The 13890-nt window shown below is 27.2% G+C and overlaps 1 protein-coding gene across 2 annotated transcripts in view; it reads right to left on the bottom strand.

Annotated features, from left to right (window-relative positions):
- LOC117176824 (paired amphipathic helix protein Sin3a-like) overlaps positions 1-13890 on the bottom strand; it is a 23185-nt gene that overhangs the window by 4653 nt on the left and 4642 nt on the right. For both annotated transcript variants that reach the window (XM_033367147.1, XM_033367149.1), the window contains exons 3-5: positions 6614-6942; positions 2334-2511; positions 2055-2243 (exon numbers count right to left, since the gene is read on the bottom strand). In XM_033367147.1, coding sequence (XP_033223038.1) covers positions 2055-2243; positions 2334-2511; positions 6614-6942 — 696 coding nt within the window. The remainder of the gene's footprint in view (positions 1-2054; positions 2244-2333; positions 2512-6613; positions 6943-13890) is intronic.

The raw sequence follows: 13890 nt of genomic DNA, 5'->3' as shown, positions 1-13890 counted from the left end.
CTTTTTTCTCCAACCCCGACCTAAGTTAATTTTTGAGATCAGAAGGTAATGGTCAGTATTGCATTCAGGACCCCTCATGACTCTTGTATCTTTGACTAACTCCCTTAGTCTTTCATCCGCAACAACAAAGTCAATTATAATGCGGCTATTTCCTTTAGACCAGATGTACATGTGGAATAGTGTGATTTTTAATATTCGAATTACTGTTCAATTTAAAAAATCAAGAATTAATTTATATTTACAGTTGATCATCTGAAAACGTTTTTTGTCAACAATTTTCAAACACAAACGTTTTTAATGTTTAATTACCTACGTATTCAAAACTCCATTTTTAAATTCTTTAAATTAAACCGGACAATTTTCAATTAAACACAGTTAAACAGCCAAATGACATTTTTTCAACTTTTATAAAATCTATATTTCAAAGATTCAGATTCCGTTCCAAAAATATAAATCCATATTATCATTTTCAATGTTCTAAATTCAAGAATCAATCAATGAATTTAAAAATGTCCAAAATTATATCATTTTAAGCAATTCTAAGCTATAAACGTTAAAAAATGAACGATTACATTTTTTTTATAAGCTCAACACTTCTTAAATTAAAAGTAAAATTATTTTTATTGGTTTAAAAATCCTTAAAATGCTTCGAAATTATATTTCATAATTTTGAAAATCTACAGGTTTTACAATTTTTTTAAATTTAAATTATTTTTTTTATTTTTGCAGAACTTCTAATCATCTTTTAAAAGTATTCAGATTTTTCCTACAAATTTTCCTGCATTTTTTTAAAATGCTGCCAAATTTAGGAAAAAATCTTAAAATCATACTCATTCATGTGTGATAATTTTGTAAATCTTTCTGAATCCTTTTAAATATTCTCTTTAAATTAATTTTTCAAAATAAGAAATCATTTTCGATTTCCCTAGGAAATGTTTTTTCTTCTTCTGAAGCCGTTCAAAATTCTTAAAAATACTTTAAAACATTTTTTTTTTTCAATATGCCAAAATCTATATTTTGTGTAAGATTAGGCCGTGGGCTGATTGCACCGAAATTTTGGTACAAATAGCTGGATTTTGTCGGTATACGTAAACATTTCTTTTAAATTGTTTGAAATAATTTAGAATTTTAAATTAATTTTGAATTATTTCTAAACTTCTAGATATCTGTTTAATTCCCTCATTTTTTCTTAATAATAGGTGTTCAATTGTTATTTATATATCAAAATTGAACAATTTGCTTTACAATTTAATTTTTTTTACTGATAATCGTAAATTAAGTCATTGTTCCTTTTCCTAATTAAAAAATTTCAAATTGAATGGTTTAAAAATGGAATATTTTAGAGTGAAATAATATTTGAAATTCAATAAAAGCCTTGAATCATGAATGTATTATTTTGAAGATATTTTAAAAATTAAAATAGTTTATAAAGTTTCAATCGGGCGTTTACACTTGTTTAACTAATAAAGCTTTCCAATTGAAACAGTTTAATTTTTAACGTTAAAATCTGGAAATTCCAAAATTTTGAACTGATTCCGAATGGTCTTGTAAAATAAATAATCAATTTATAAATCTTAAACACAGTTCAAATTTAGAAATCATTAATTAGTTTATATTATACAGTTGATAAAAAAAAACGTTTTCATCTGAAATATTCGATTTCAAACATTTCTAATTTTGAATTGTTTAAGTCTTCAAGACTGGATTTTAAAATTATTTAAATTAAAATGTACGCTTAAAAAATTTTAATCTAAAATGGAAAATTTGTAAAGTGAAGGATTTTCGAATTACGCATTCTAAACTGAATGATATCATAATTCAAAAAATAATAATTTAACTAATTATTCCAAAAAAAAAAGTTTGATATTAAAGTAAAATTTAAAAATTAAAGTTTAAAGTAAAATGTTATAAAATTACGAACTTATTTTAAATTGCATTATAACCTCTGATATGAAATTTGTGACATTTCAACTGACTAAATAGATTTATCTACTAAAAATTTTGTAAAAAGCCCTAATAATTCAGAATTTATATTAAAAACTTAAGTATCTCACCAGTGGGATTTGTTGATTCGCTGCATCAGGTAGAAACTCTCCAAATTCTTGAAGAAGGTCTTCTTGATTTTCAAGAAGCTTGGCCACTTGGCCGTAGACTTCAGCTTCCGCTTCCTTCAGCCGTTTCTGATAATTATGCAGAATTTCTAAAAATTTCTTGTACGTATCTGGCTGGCCTTGGAATCGGTTCTGAAAATAATAAAATGATTTGAAATAATAATCATCATTTTAGCCTAATTTTGACCAATTAAAATATTTTAAAAAATCCGAGAAACCTACTTTAATTTTATTAACATAGTTGATGGCATGGTCAAATTTAACAGGTTCATTCTCCTGTGCTTGTGTTTCAGCGACGTGTAAATTATTACAGGATTGAACTGGCGATGATGCAGAAACATGCACCGAATTATTGTTTGAAATGTTGTTTGAGCGCGGAGCATAGTGTGCACTTACAGATCTAAATAGAAAAATTAAAACAAAATTAAAATAATCTTATTAGAACTACAGACTGCACAATCCGAAGTCCTTTGAAAACGGGGAAAATAGGGTGATTATTCACGAAATAGGGGAATAAATTATTTTTAATAAAATTATTGTATAGGTACCATATTGAATTCAATATGAAACGCTTAAAATTTTAGGTTAAATTATATTGCATTTTCAAAATGATAGTTGAATTTTTTACAAAAAAAGGATTCATTTTCTACCAAAAGAAATGAATTTTCGACGAAAGAGAACAAATTTTTCAGCTAAAAGTAGAATGTTTTAGAACACAGGTAACTTTTAAACTCGGATAGATGAATTTCCATTAAAAAAAAATAGTTAAATTTTTAACCGAACAGTTAATTTTCAACCAAATGTTTAAAAAAAATAAACTTCAACAAAAACCAGTTGCATTTGCAACTGAAAAATTGAATTTTCAATGAAAAAGGACGAATTTGTTTTTCGAAAAGACAAATCTTCAACAAAACAGTTTAACTTTAGACAAGAATTTGCAACCTAGAAAGAAGAATGTTCAAACAAAAGGTCGAATTAAACAAAAAAAACTGTAATCGAAACCAGTTTTATTTTTAACCAAACGATGGAATTTTTAAGTAGAAAGACGAATTTTTTAAAAGACACTTAAATTTCCAATAAAAAGGACAAATTTTCTATCTACATTTCAACGAAACTGTTCAATTCTCAACCAAAAGGGATGTATATTCAACCAAATAGTTGCATGCTCAACCAAAAAATAACAAATTTCTACTAAAAGACATGAATTTCCAAACAAAAAAGATTTTTCAGTCAATAGAGAGAAAAATATTAACCAAATTTTTGAACGTTCACGTCCAAACAGCGAATTTGCTACAAAAAAGTTAAATTTCTAACTTAAAAATATGAATTTCTAACAAATAAGTTAATTTCAAACTAAATAGTGGAATTTTTTTACCAATTTATATGTATTTTTAAATTAAAATTTAATTTACAACTATATAGTTGAATTTTCAAATAAGAATTAGTCTTTAACTCTCAACGAAAAATATAAGGATTTTCTTATTCAAATTTATTGAATTAATTCGCATTTGAGCTAAACCTTTTTCAGATAAATTTTAAACCACAAAGGATTACATTTCTACCATAAAATATGAATTTTAAATCCAAAAGAATGAATTTTTAACATAGTTGAATTTTTGACGAAAAATAATTAATTTAACAAAAGAATTAAATTTTCAAAAAATAATTAGATTTTCAACAATATAGTTGAACTTCTAAACAAATAGTTTTATTTTTATCATAAAAATATGCATCTTCAATCCAAATGTACAACTTTTAAGAAGAAAAGCCAAACTTTTAAGAATACAGTCAAATTTTCATTAAAAAATTCATTTCAACCAAGAAAGATGACTTTTGTGCAATGAAAGATGAATTTTTAACAAAAGTGTAAAGGTTTTAAGCAAAGAAATCACGTGCTTTAAAAAATCGTGGCCTTTCAAATCGAAAAAAAATAATTTTTAGGAAGATAGATAAATTCTCAAACAAAAAGTTAAACTTTCAAAAATATTTTTAATTGTCCACCAAGTAGTTAAACTTTTAAATAAATAAACCGAAGAAATGATTAATCGTTTCATTTAAATCTTTAAAATGATCAATCGTCAAATAAAAAATCATAATTTTTAACAAAAGAGTTTAATTTTTAACTAAGTAATTTTATTTCCAAACTAAAAGTTAAATTTTCAATTAAAATAAGAAATATTTAACTGGAATACTTTAATTTTAAACCTAAAAGAATAATTTTTAAACAAGAAGATCAACATCCAAATAAAAAGATAATTTTCGAAAAAAAATCGATTTTTTAACAAAATATGCGAATTTTTTACGAAATACTTCATTTTCAATGCATCGCTTATACAAAGGTTACTTCGCTCTCTGGGTATGCTTTGCCACTCGTGCAATTCATCTGGAAATTGTAAGTGACCTAACTACGGCTTGCTTTATGGCTGCTTATCGCAGATTTATTGGTCGACGAGGGATTTGTCGGGGCCTCTATTCTGACAACGGTACCACTTTCCAAGGCGCTGCTCGAGAACTTCGAGAAATGTTTGCTGCCGCCTCCAAATTCTACGGTGAAGTGGCAGCGATACTTGCCAATGAAGGGACCGACTGGACGTTCATTCCACCAAACACGCCTCATTGTGGGGGATTGTGGGAGGCTGGAGTAAAATCTACCAAACATCATCTAAAAAGGGTGATAGGAGACCACAAGCTTACATTTGACGAATTATCCACAGTATTAGTGGAAATAGAGGCCTGTTTGAACTCTCGCCCATTATACCCCCTCACTAATGAATTGGACGACTTGACTGCTCTCACTCCAGCCCACTTCCTAGTTGGAAACCAGTTAGGCCTCATTCCTGATGCAGGAATTTCAGAAGTACCTGAAACCCGGCTATCACGATTCCAGTTGCTTCAGCGCATTCGAGACAACTTTTGGAAACGTTGGTCATCTGAAGTCGGACAACTCGTCCTAGTAAAAGACGAGAGATATCCACCGTTAAAATGGCCATTGGGACGAGTTATTAAAGTAAATCCCGGCCCTGATGGTTTAATCAGAGTCGTGACAATTAAGATGACAACTACCACTTTGCGTCGCCATGTCGTGCGCATCAGCCCTCTGATCCTGTCATCATCATAAACTGTTGCGGTACCGCTAGTTGCGAATTAATTTGCATGTGTAGAAAGCAGCTCACGCGTCGATGTCATAATTATTCGTCCTGCGAACGAAGGGGGCGGTATGTTCGGTCAAATCATGCCTTTGCATTTTGAGTTGGGTTACCATGATTATTGTGTGTACCATGCGGGCTTGTTGTCTTCCATAGCCTTCGACCGATCAAAGTTAATTGTTTTTCCGGTGGACCAGTATAATAGCTTAATTTCTAACCAAACAGTTGCATTTTTAGGAAAAAAATTTAATTTCTCTTAAAGCAGGTAAACTTTAAAATAAAAAATTCAAACTTTCAAAAAAAAAAAAAGTTCAAATTTCAACCGGAAAGTTAACGAAAAAATGCAATTTTCTATTATTTAAAATAAATTCTGAGAGAATTTATTTTTTGGTTATATTCTCGGTAATATTCTCGGTTATATTCTCAGAACTCTAAATTGAAATACATCTTTAAAATTGTACCTACTCTTTCTAGTTCTGATTTTTACCACCAGATGGCGTATCGCCGTTTAACGGTTTCCAGTTAGGAATTGTTTAACTGTGATACGCCACCTGGTGACAAAAATCCGAACTAGAAAGAGTAGGTGCGATTTTAAAAATGAATTTTAATTTGTGTATAAAATTGTTTTTACGATTTTTTTTAAGTTTGAAATATTTCTTACGAACGTAAAATAAGTTTTCATCTAAAACAGAGTCTTTCATAAAAAATTTACATCCTATGCATTAAAAAAACACACTTTTTGACAGAAATATTTTTCTAAAAAAAAAATATATATTTTTGATTAATTTACACATGAACTATTTACGGTCTAAAGAGGCTGACCCGAAAGTTACGTTAGAATTCGTATTTCAATATCATTCGTCAATTATTCATATTCTTTGCATAATCTGGATTAAATTTTATCGCAACATACATTAATTAAAGTTTATTTTAGCTCATAATGCATTAAAACTTACATGTCATAGTAAGATAATTGTTTTTTAGAAAAACATTTTTGACAAAAATGTATTTTTTTCACTGTACAAGATAGAAATTCGATCTAAAACGCTTTAAATTAGATAAAGATTTATTTTTAGTATTCAATAATAGTTTTAAACTTGATAAAATAATCATAAAAACACTTTTATGCTCAAATTAAGATGCATCTTTAAAATGCTACCTACTCTTTCTAGTTCCCATTTTCAGCACCAGATGGCGAAATGGTCGACCACTATTCCCAATAGGGACCAAATCTTGAAAATAGGCTACTATAGTAACATTAACTGAATAAAGGGTACAATATGGGATATATGGACCATTCTTTAAGGCCTGGAAACTAAATTAATTTAATTTCTACCAACGAAGTTGAATTCTTACCCCTGCATTATTTGGAGGACCGGCTGAGCCTTTGTGGATGGAATCGATGGACTCGAAATCGGCGGCGAACTGACATTACGAGTGCAGTGATTTTGGGAAATCGAGGTATACCGAGTTCCCTCGTTAGGCATGCTCACAGATACATGATAGGCGTAGCCGTGCTCGTTGGTTTGAACCTCAATCTTATAACCAGACGGCAAAAAACTGTTAAAGTCAACTATTAGTTCGGGATGATCTTGAAATAGGTGACTGACTCTTCTTATGGCTTCTGGAGTATCTATGCTTCGGAATTTAAATTCTTTCATGATATCTACGAAGTCATTGTAGACCTGAAGGTCAAAATTTCAAAATTCAGAATAAAAACACTCAAATAAATGAAATTAAGGCTCTCAAAATGGCTCAGGATTTAGCAACACTGATAATACGTTTACAAAAATACATTGTTGAGTGTAATATTTTAATCACATAATCTAAAGGGAATTTTAGTGGAGGGAGCATATCGATTATTTCGAAAAATGTTCTTGTTCTTTGAGTAATATGTGATACGATAATAAAAATAAATAATAACGTGCATTCATAATTTCACAAAAATATATATAATGTAATATCCTTTTTACCGGTAAGGAAGGTATTATATTTGAGTAAAATTTGACCCCCCCCCCATTTTTTGTCAAATGTACACGATTTGAGACCCCCTGAATCCGAAAAACATATTTTTACGAATGTGTCTGTATGTATGTTGTGAACACGATTACTTTTGAAAAAATTAATCTATTGGATTGGCCTTTGGTACACTCGTTCAGTGTCCTAAACTAAAGGTCACGTTCGTTAGCCAGCCATTTTGGATAACAATTCAAGAAGTGGGCATATTTTGAATATTTTTGAGACCACTTTTTCAAAAATTCTCTGTACGGTTATTCATAGTATTCAAAAATTCGAACAATTTATCCTAAGGACTTTTTTCATAATATCAAAAATTACCACAGTTATAGCATTTACAAAATTCCAAAAAACACACGAAAATGAACATTTTATGCCAAATAACGCACGATATGAAAAAAAGTCAAGAGAAGAAGAATGTTGCTTTTTGAATGTCCTACAAGATGATCATAACAAGTTTTTGAATTTTTTGTAAAAATCAAAATTTCATATTTTGACAGCATACAAAATTATGAAAAATCCAAAAATTACATTTTTCGGCTCTAATCATGAAAAACATGATTAACAGTAGAAAACAAAAAAATCTGCCCGCTTCGTGGGCACATTCTAATCACAACTTTTGCCATTTAATTCCTTTTTCGTCTCGTGTGTGTGGTGTCGAAAAATTTAATTAATAATTTGTTATTTTTTCATGTTAATACATTCTCATCAGAGAAGGTATTAGATTTGTGTCAAATTTGATCCCCCTCCCAGTTTTTGTCAAAAATTCACGATTTGAGACCCCTTGAATCCGAAAAACAGGTTTTTACGAATGTGTCTGTCTTTATGTCTGTCTGTCTATGAGCACGATAACTTTTGAACAAAATAATCTATTAGATTGGCCTTTGATACACTCTTTTAGTGTCCTAAGCTAAATGCCAAGTTCGTTGGTCAGCCATTTTGGATAAAAATTCTAAAAGTGAGCGTATTTTGAAAGTTTTTGAGACCACATTTTTCATGATTCAAAAATTCTTTGTACACTTGTTCATAGTACTTGAAAAGTAAAATGTTAATTTTCGAAAGTCCTACAAGATTATCATAACAACTTTTTGAATTTTTTCGAAAAATTGATAATTCAAATTTTGATCAAACAAAAAGTAATAAAACTTGTATTTTGTTGTCAAACTAAGCAAAGTTAAAAAAAAATATATGAGATAAACATTATGTACCCAGAAAATATCTACAAATTTGTTATTAATCACTTTTTTATAGGACACGTAGTTTTTGTTTTATTTATAAAAAAACAGTGAAAGTACAAAACTTACATTTTTCGACACATGAAACAAGCTAAGAAAAAATAAATAGATAACATTTTTTTACCGAAAGTAGAGAACAACCATTTTTATTAATGGTTTTTTTTTATATGATTGGTAGTTTCTATTTTAATCGTGAATAACAACATTAAAAATTAAAAAATTACAATTTTGGTAAAATGACACAAGATATCAGAGAAAAGTTGTTTAACCCAAAAAAATCTAAAATTTTCTTTGAAATAATTTTTTGATAAAACGCGTAGTTTTGTTTTAATCGTAAAAAATAACATTATAAATAATGAAATTGACTGTTTGGAGAAACGGCCCTTCACCTATTTTTTTCATATGACAGGCCGTTTTTTTAACTTTCAGCATACCAAAATTTACCAGTTTTTTTAGTCTCCAAAAAGGCTTTTTTATCATTTATATTTTCAAATTCAAAGCATGAAAAATAAACAAAAATTATGATTCAAAGTATTAAAAGCGCACTTTCTGAATCAAGGAATTCGACACGCAACCATTCTTTAAAAAATTAAAAACGTAGGCGCTGAATATTTTCAAGATAATATCTTATAAACTAAATATAATATTATTTATAAATACTGAAATGTACAATTTTCAATTATTTAAAATTTTTTAGTATAATATTTCCAAAAGAATCTTATTTAAACTTACCACTTTCAAAATAAATCAGTTCTACATTTTGTAAGATCACAAGTCAATAAATTCAAAATGAGTTTGAAATTAATTAAGGAAAAATTAAAGAAATTTCAAAAGAATTTTATCAAATGCCTCCAAATTTAGGGTGAGTTCCAAACTCTTCAAGATGAATGAAACAAAAAACTTTAAAAAACTTTATCGAATGAATAGAATTGAGTAAATTTAGAAGAATGTAAAAAAATTAGGATAAACTAATAATAATTTAGGGTGAATTCAAAATGAATTGCAAAAAATATTTTCAAATTTTTTTAAACGGGACAATGAAATTTCGTCTGTTTTAATACCAATGCAAGTTACGAATTATAATAATATACATTTATGGGAATATTAAATTTCAGGAACAAACTCGAGTGCGAAGCACGAGATACATGATGAGAATGTATTCGTTAAAGCTGAAGGAGCTTTAACAATAGAGAATTCACAATCATTAAATTAATGTTGTCGATACTTTTACATTTAGTTTTAAATAGTCTGTGCAGAAAAGTCGAGCGCGTAGCGCGAGGTAAATACATTATCAAGCGCGAAGCGCGAGAACGAACAGTCGCGCGCCCTAGGCGCGCTCAAACTTGCTAGAGCAGCGAGCCGCGCGCTACGAGAATGTGCCCGAGAAAAAGGCAGATTTTTTTTTCTTATCAAGGTGGCGATTCGGCGGACGATTTAAGACTCCCGGTCATATCCCGGTTTATCAAGATCAAGTTTTTTCATTTTCCCTTTAACAGAACAGAGCAAAAAATTGCAAAATAAATTAGTTTTGAAACAAAAACTTAAAATTTCCAATAAAAATATCAATCTCTAACGAAAAATGGAATATACTTAAACTTTTCGTTAAAAAAATTAATTAAGAACAAAAGAAAAATAGATTTTCAAGAAAATAGTTGAACTTTTAAACTAACTGATGAATTTCCAACTAAACTTGTGAATCTTTAACTAGAATAATTGAATTTTAAACCAAAAAGATTAGATTTCAACTAAAATAATGACTCTTCATCTGAAACAGTTACATTTTTGACGAAATATTAATTTTTACTAAAAAAGATAAATTGTCAATGAAAACTTAAAAATGATTAAATTTTATGTTCAAAAAGTTAATTCACAATCAAATTGAAAATTTTCAACTATAACTATTGAATATTCAATTGAAATAAGTTTAATTTTTAATAAAAAATTACTTTTCGCCCCCCAAAAAAAAACTAATTTTCAAAAAAATAGTTAAATTCTCAAACAAAGTGATGAATTTTCAAATAAAATTTTTGTACATCTTTGACTGGAACAGTTGAATTTTAAACCAGAAAGATGAATTTTTAATTTTTAATCAAGAAATAAATGTTCAACTAATGAGATGAATAACTTTCTAACTAAAATTATGAAGTATTCAACTGGAATAATAGATAGATTTTCAGTTAAAAAAAATTTTTTTAAATCAAAATGAGAAATATTTAACCAACAAAATTAATTTTTAACAAAGGAGTTCCAAATTTTCAATAAAAAATTTTTTTAACGAAATAGTCGAATTTTCAATTAAAAAAGACAAATTTTCATCGAAATTGTTCAATTTGGAACTAGGAAAGATCAATTTCCAATAAAAATGGAACAGTTAAATTTTCAGTTGAATAAATCAATTTTAAACAAAACTGACTAATTTTCAACTAAAACTATGAATCTTTAACTGCAATAGTTGATTTTTTTACCAAAAAGATGAATGTTCAACCATAAAAATTAATTTTCCAGAAAAAATAAGAATTTTTCCCAAAGTACATAAATTTTTGAACAAATAGTTTAATTTTTAAATAAAAAATATAAATTTGTATGCAAATAGTGGCATTTTCATCCAAAAAATATTAGTTTTCAATCAAAAATAGAATAATTAAATTTTCGGTTAGAAATTTAATTCTTGACAACAACAAAAAAGGATAAACTAAGTAAGTTAATTTTTAACTAAGAAAGGACGAATTTGCAATGAACAATGTAACAAAATTTGCCATTCTGATTCAGAAATATTTCTTTTTTAAACTACTTCTACTCTAAAAACTGTTAGAAGTTGAAAATGGCCCATATGTTGAAAACAGCCATGCGGCGGCGCTGGTAGTAACTTTGTTCTAGTTGTTTTGACTATTATGTGTCTTTTGTCATGTAGAGCCGTTAAAAACTCTTCAGAATGTATCAAGAAAACAGTTTATTTATATAATTATTGTGAAAATGACACAGTGAATTTTTCTAATAGTGTTTTTTTTTATCGAATCATCTGCATTAATTATCGCTCCGGTATGAAAATACCCGAAAGACCCCGAATAAAAGAAAAGCTTTTTAATAATTATGAAAGAGCTGAGGAGAAATGGTTTCGGTTTTATTTTAAAAGAATAATTTTGAGTTTTGAAGATTTTAAAATGTGAGTTAAAAGAATATGGAAGACGTTAAGAAAAAATGTTTTTTTTAATTTTCACGATTTACAAATTTTTAGGTAAGCTGAATTTTGTCAGAGTGTAAAAAAAAGTTCTTGAAATTCACGGGAGATTTTTAAATATTCAAAAAGGGTTTAAAAGATTTTAAAGCAAAATTTTGCAATTCTGTACTATTACATAATTTTAGAAAAAATTGGATTAAGTTTGAGAGATATTCAATAGTTTTGAAAGTTTTTTCAGGTTTCTAGGAATAATTAAAATAATTTTTTATTTCGGAAAATTAATTTGAAGCAATTATTTAAAAAGATTTTAGAACATTCAAAAAATGGTCAAAGAAGAAGCTGAAATATTTTAGGGAAATTTTTTAAAATGTTGCAGAATAAATAAAAAATACAGGCAAAATTAAAAAAAAGAACTTTCCTTATATTCATGTGAAAGTTTTAAATAATTTTTCATTTTGAACAATGAAGTATAAGAGAACGTTGAAAAAGGTTTTTAAACATAACAATCAATTTTCTAAAATTTCTAAAAATAGTTTAGAAGATTTTAAAGCAAAATGTTTCAATTTGGTAAGATTGCAAAATAAAAACGAAGAAAAATCGGGTAAATTCAAGAAATATTTAGTAGAACTGAAAATAATGTTGAAAGTTTTCAAGAGAATAAACGAATTTTCTTAAAATTGCTGGCGAAATTTATAAGATAGTGAGGTAATTTTTAAAAATTTGGAAAGTGGAATATTTCATAATACTTTGTAAAATCCTATACAATAAAACAAGTTCTTTAAAATTTTCTAGATTCTTTTCTGATACCCTTGAAATATTTAAAAAGCTTCTACATTTTCTCAGGAATCTTATGAAAATTATATTTACATAAATTTGAAAACAAGATGATAATACTTATTTTCTTGTTCTCAATTCTCAGAATTTAATTTCAACATTGACTTATTATAACACTTCGAAAAATAATTTTTCATTAATTTAAGTGTTGTCAAAGATAAAAAAATATTCGTTAATGGTCTTTCTTTAAGAATGACATACAAATGTTAAAATATTTTAGCTTCGTTACAAAGTATAATTGATTCAAAAATATCACATTTAAGAGTTGGTTATTTCATTGTAATAGAACAAAATATTTAAGGATTTATCATATTCCTTGTTTGTCATAAATAGATATGATAATCATATTTATTATATAGTAGAATTATATTGTAAAGCGGCAAAAAAAAATAGCCCTTCATCTATATATTTAAAAGTGTTTGTATATCCGGGACTAATACAAAATAACGAAAGAAAGAATAACTTAATCATAAATTAGCAACAACAAAAATTGCCGAATTATAAAATAAACGAATTGTTACACTCTCATAAATATTTATATTTCTGTAATTTAAGTTTGACGAAATTTAAAATTTCCGGAAATAATTAATAAATTATTCATTAATGATACATTAAATTGTTGGCCTTATTTATAATTCTATTAATAGCTCATAAATTAATAATCAATTAACTATGTTGCACAGTTCTAAATTTCGGAAATTGAAACATTTGTCGGAAATTTAATAAATCGTGTATTTTAAAAGTCGGTCTTGAAGTCGGTGATTTTTTTTCAACATTTTTCTCTCATTCATTTGTGTATTCGTTAGTTATTTTTTTTATTATTCTTTATTATTTCTGAATAACCATGTAATTTTATTTATTTGAATTATGTCAATTTTTCCGCTTTTTCCTATATTAAACAAAATAATAAGTAAGTAAATAAGTCTCATTTACTATTTGACTCTACACTATGAAGAAAAAATGATTGCAAAGTGTTTTTCATATATATTTTGTGATTTTTATGCATTTTTCCTATGGTACTGCATAGTCCTAAATAAAAACGATAATTATTTTCTAAATTCCCGGCTCCAAGTCGGGATAAATGAGGAGTAAGCGCACAAAACCAATAAAACGTGATAAATATATTTTTTGAAAAAAATGGAGAATATATGTTTGGAATATCATCAGTTCGACTATTAAAAGTCAGCAAAAAAAATTCAAGTTAGCAAAAAAATGCTTCGACTATTAAAAGTCAGCAAAAAAATTCAAGATAGCAAAAAAATGCAAAAGGGTTTTCTTGCAGCCTTATAAAATAATTTTTTTTTAATAAACGTATCCAATTTCTTCAGAAATGTTTTATAAATATTTGATAAGATCAAAATAACTTTTTT

This window comes from Belonocnema kinseyi, chromosome 7, assembly GCF_010883055.1.
Source record: "Belonocnema kinseyi isolate 2016_QV_RU_SX_M_011 chromosome 7, B_treatae_v1, whole genome shotgun sequence".
Lineage (NCBI taxonomy): Eukaryota > Metazoa > Arthropoda > Insecta > Hymenoptera > Cynipidae > Belonocnema > Belonocnema kinseyi.
The sequence above is the reverse complement of the archived record's forward strand: the minus strand, read 5'-3'. Positions and strand labels throughout refer to the sequence as shown.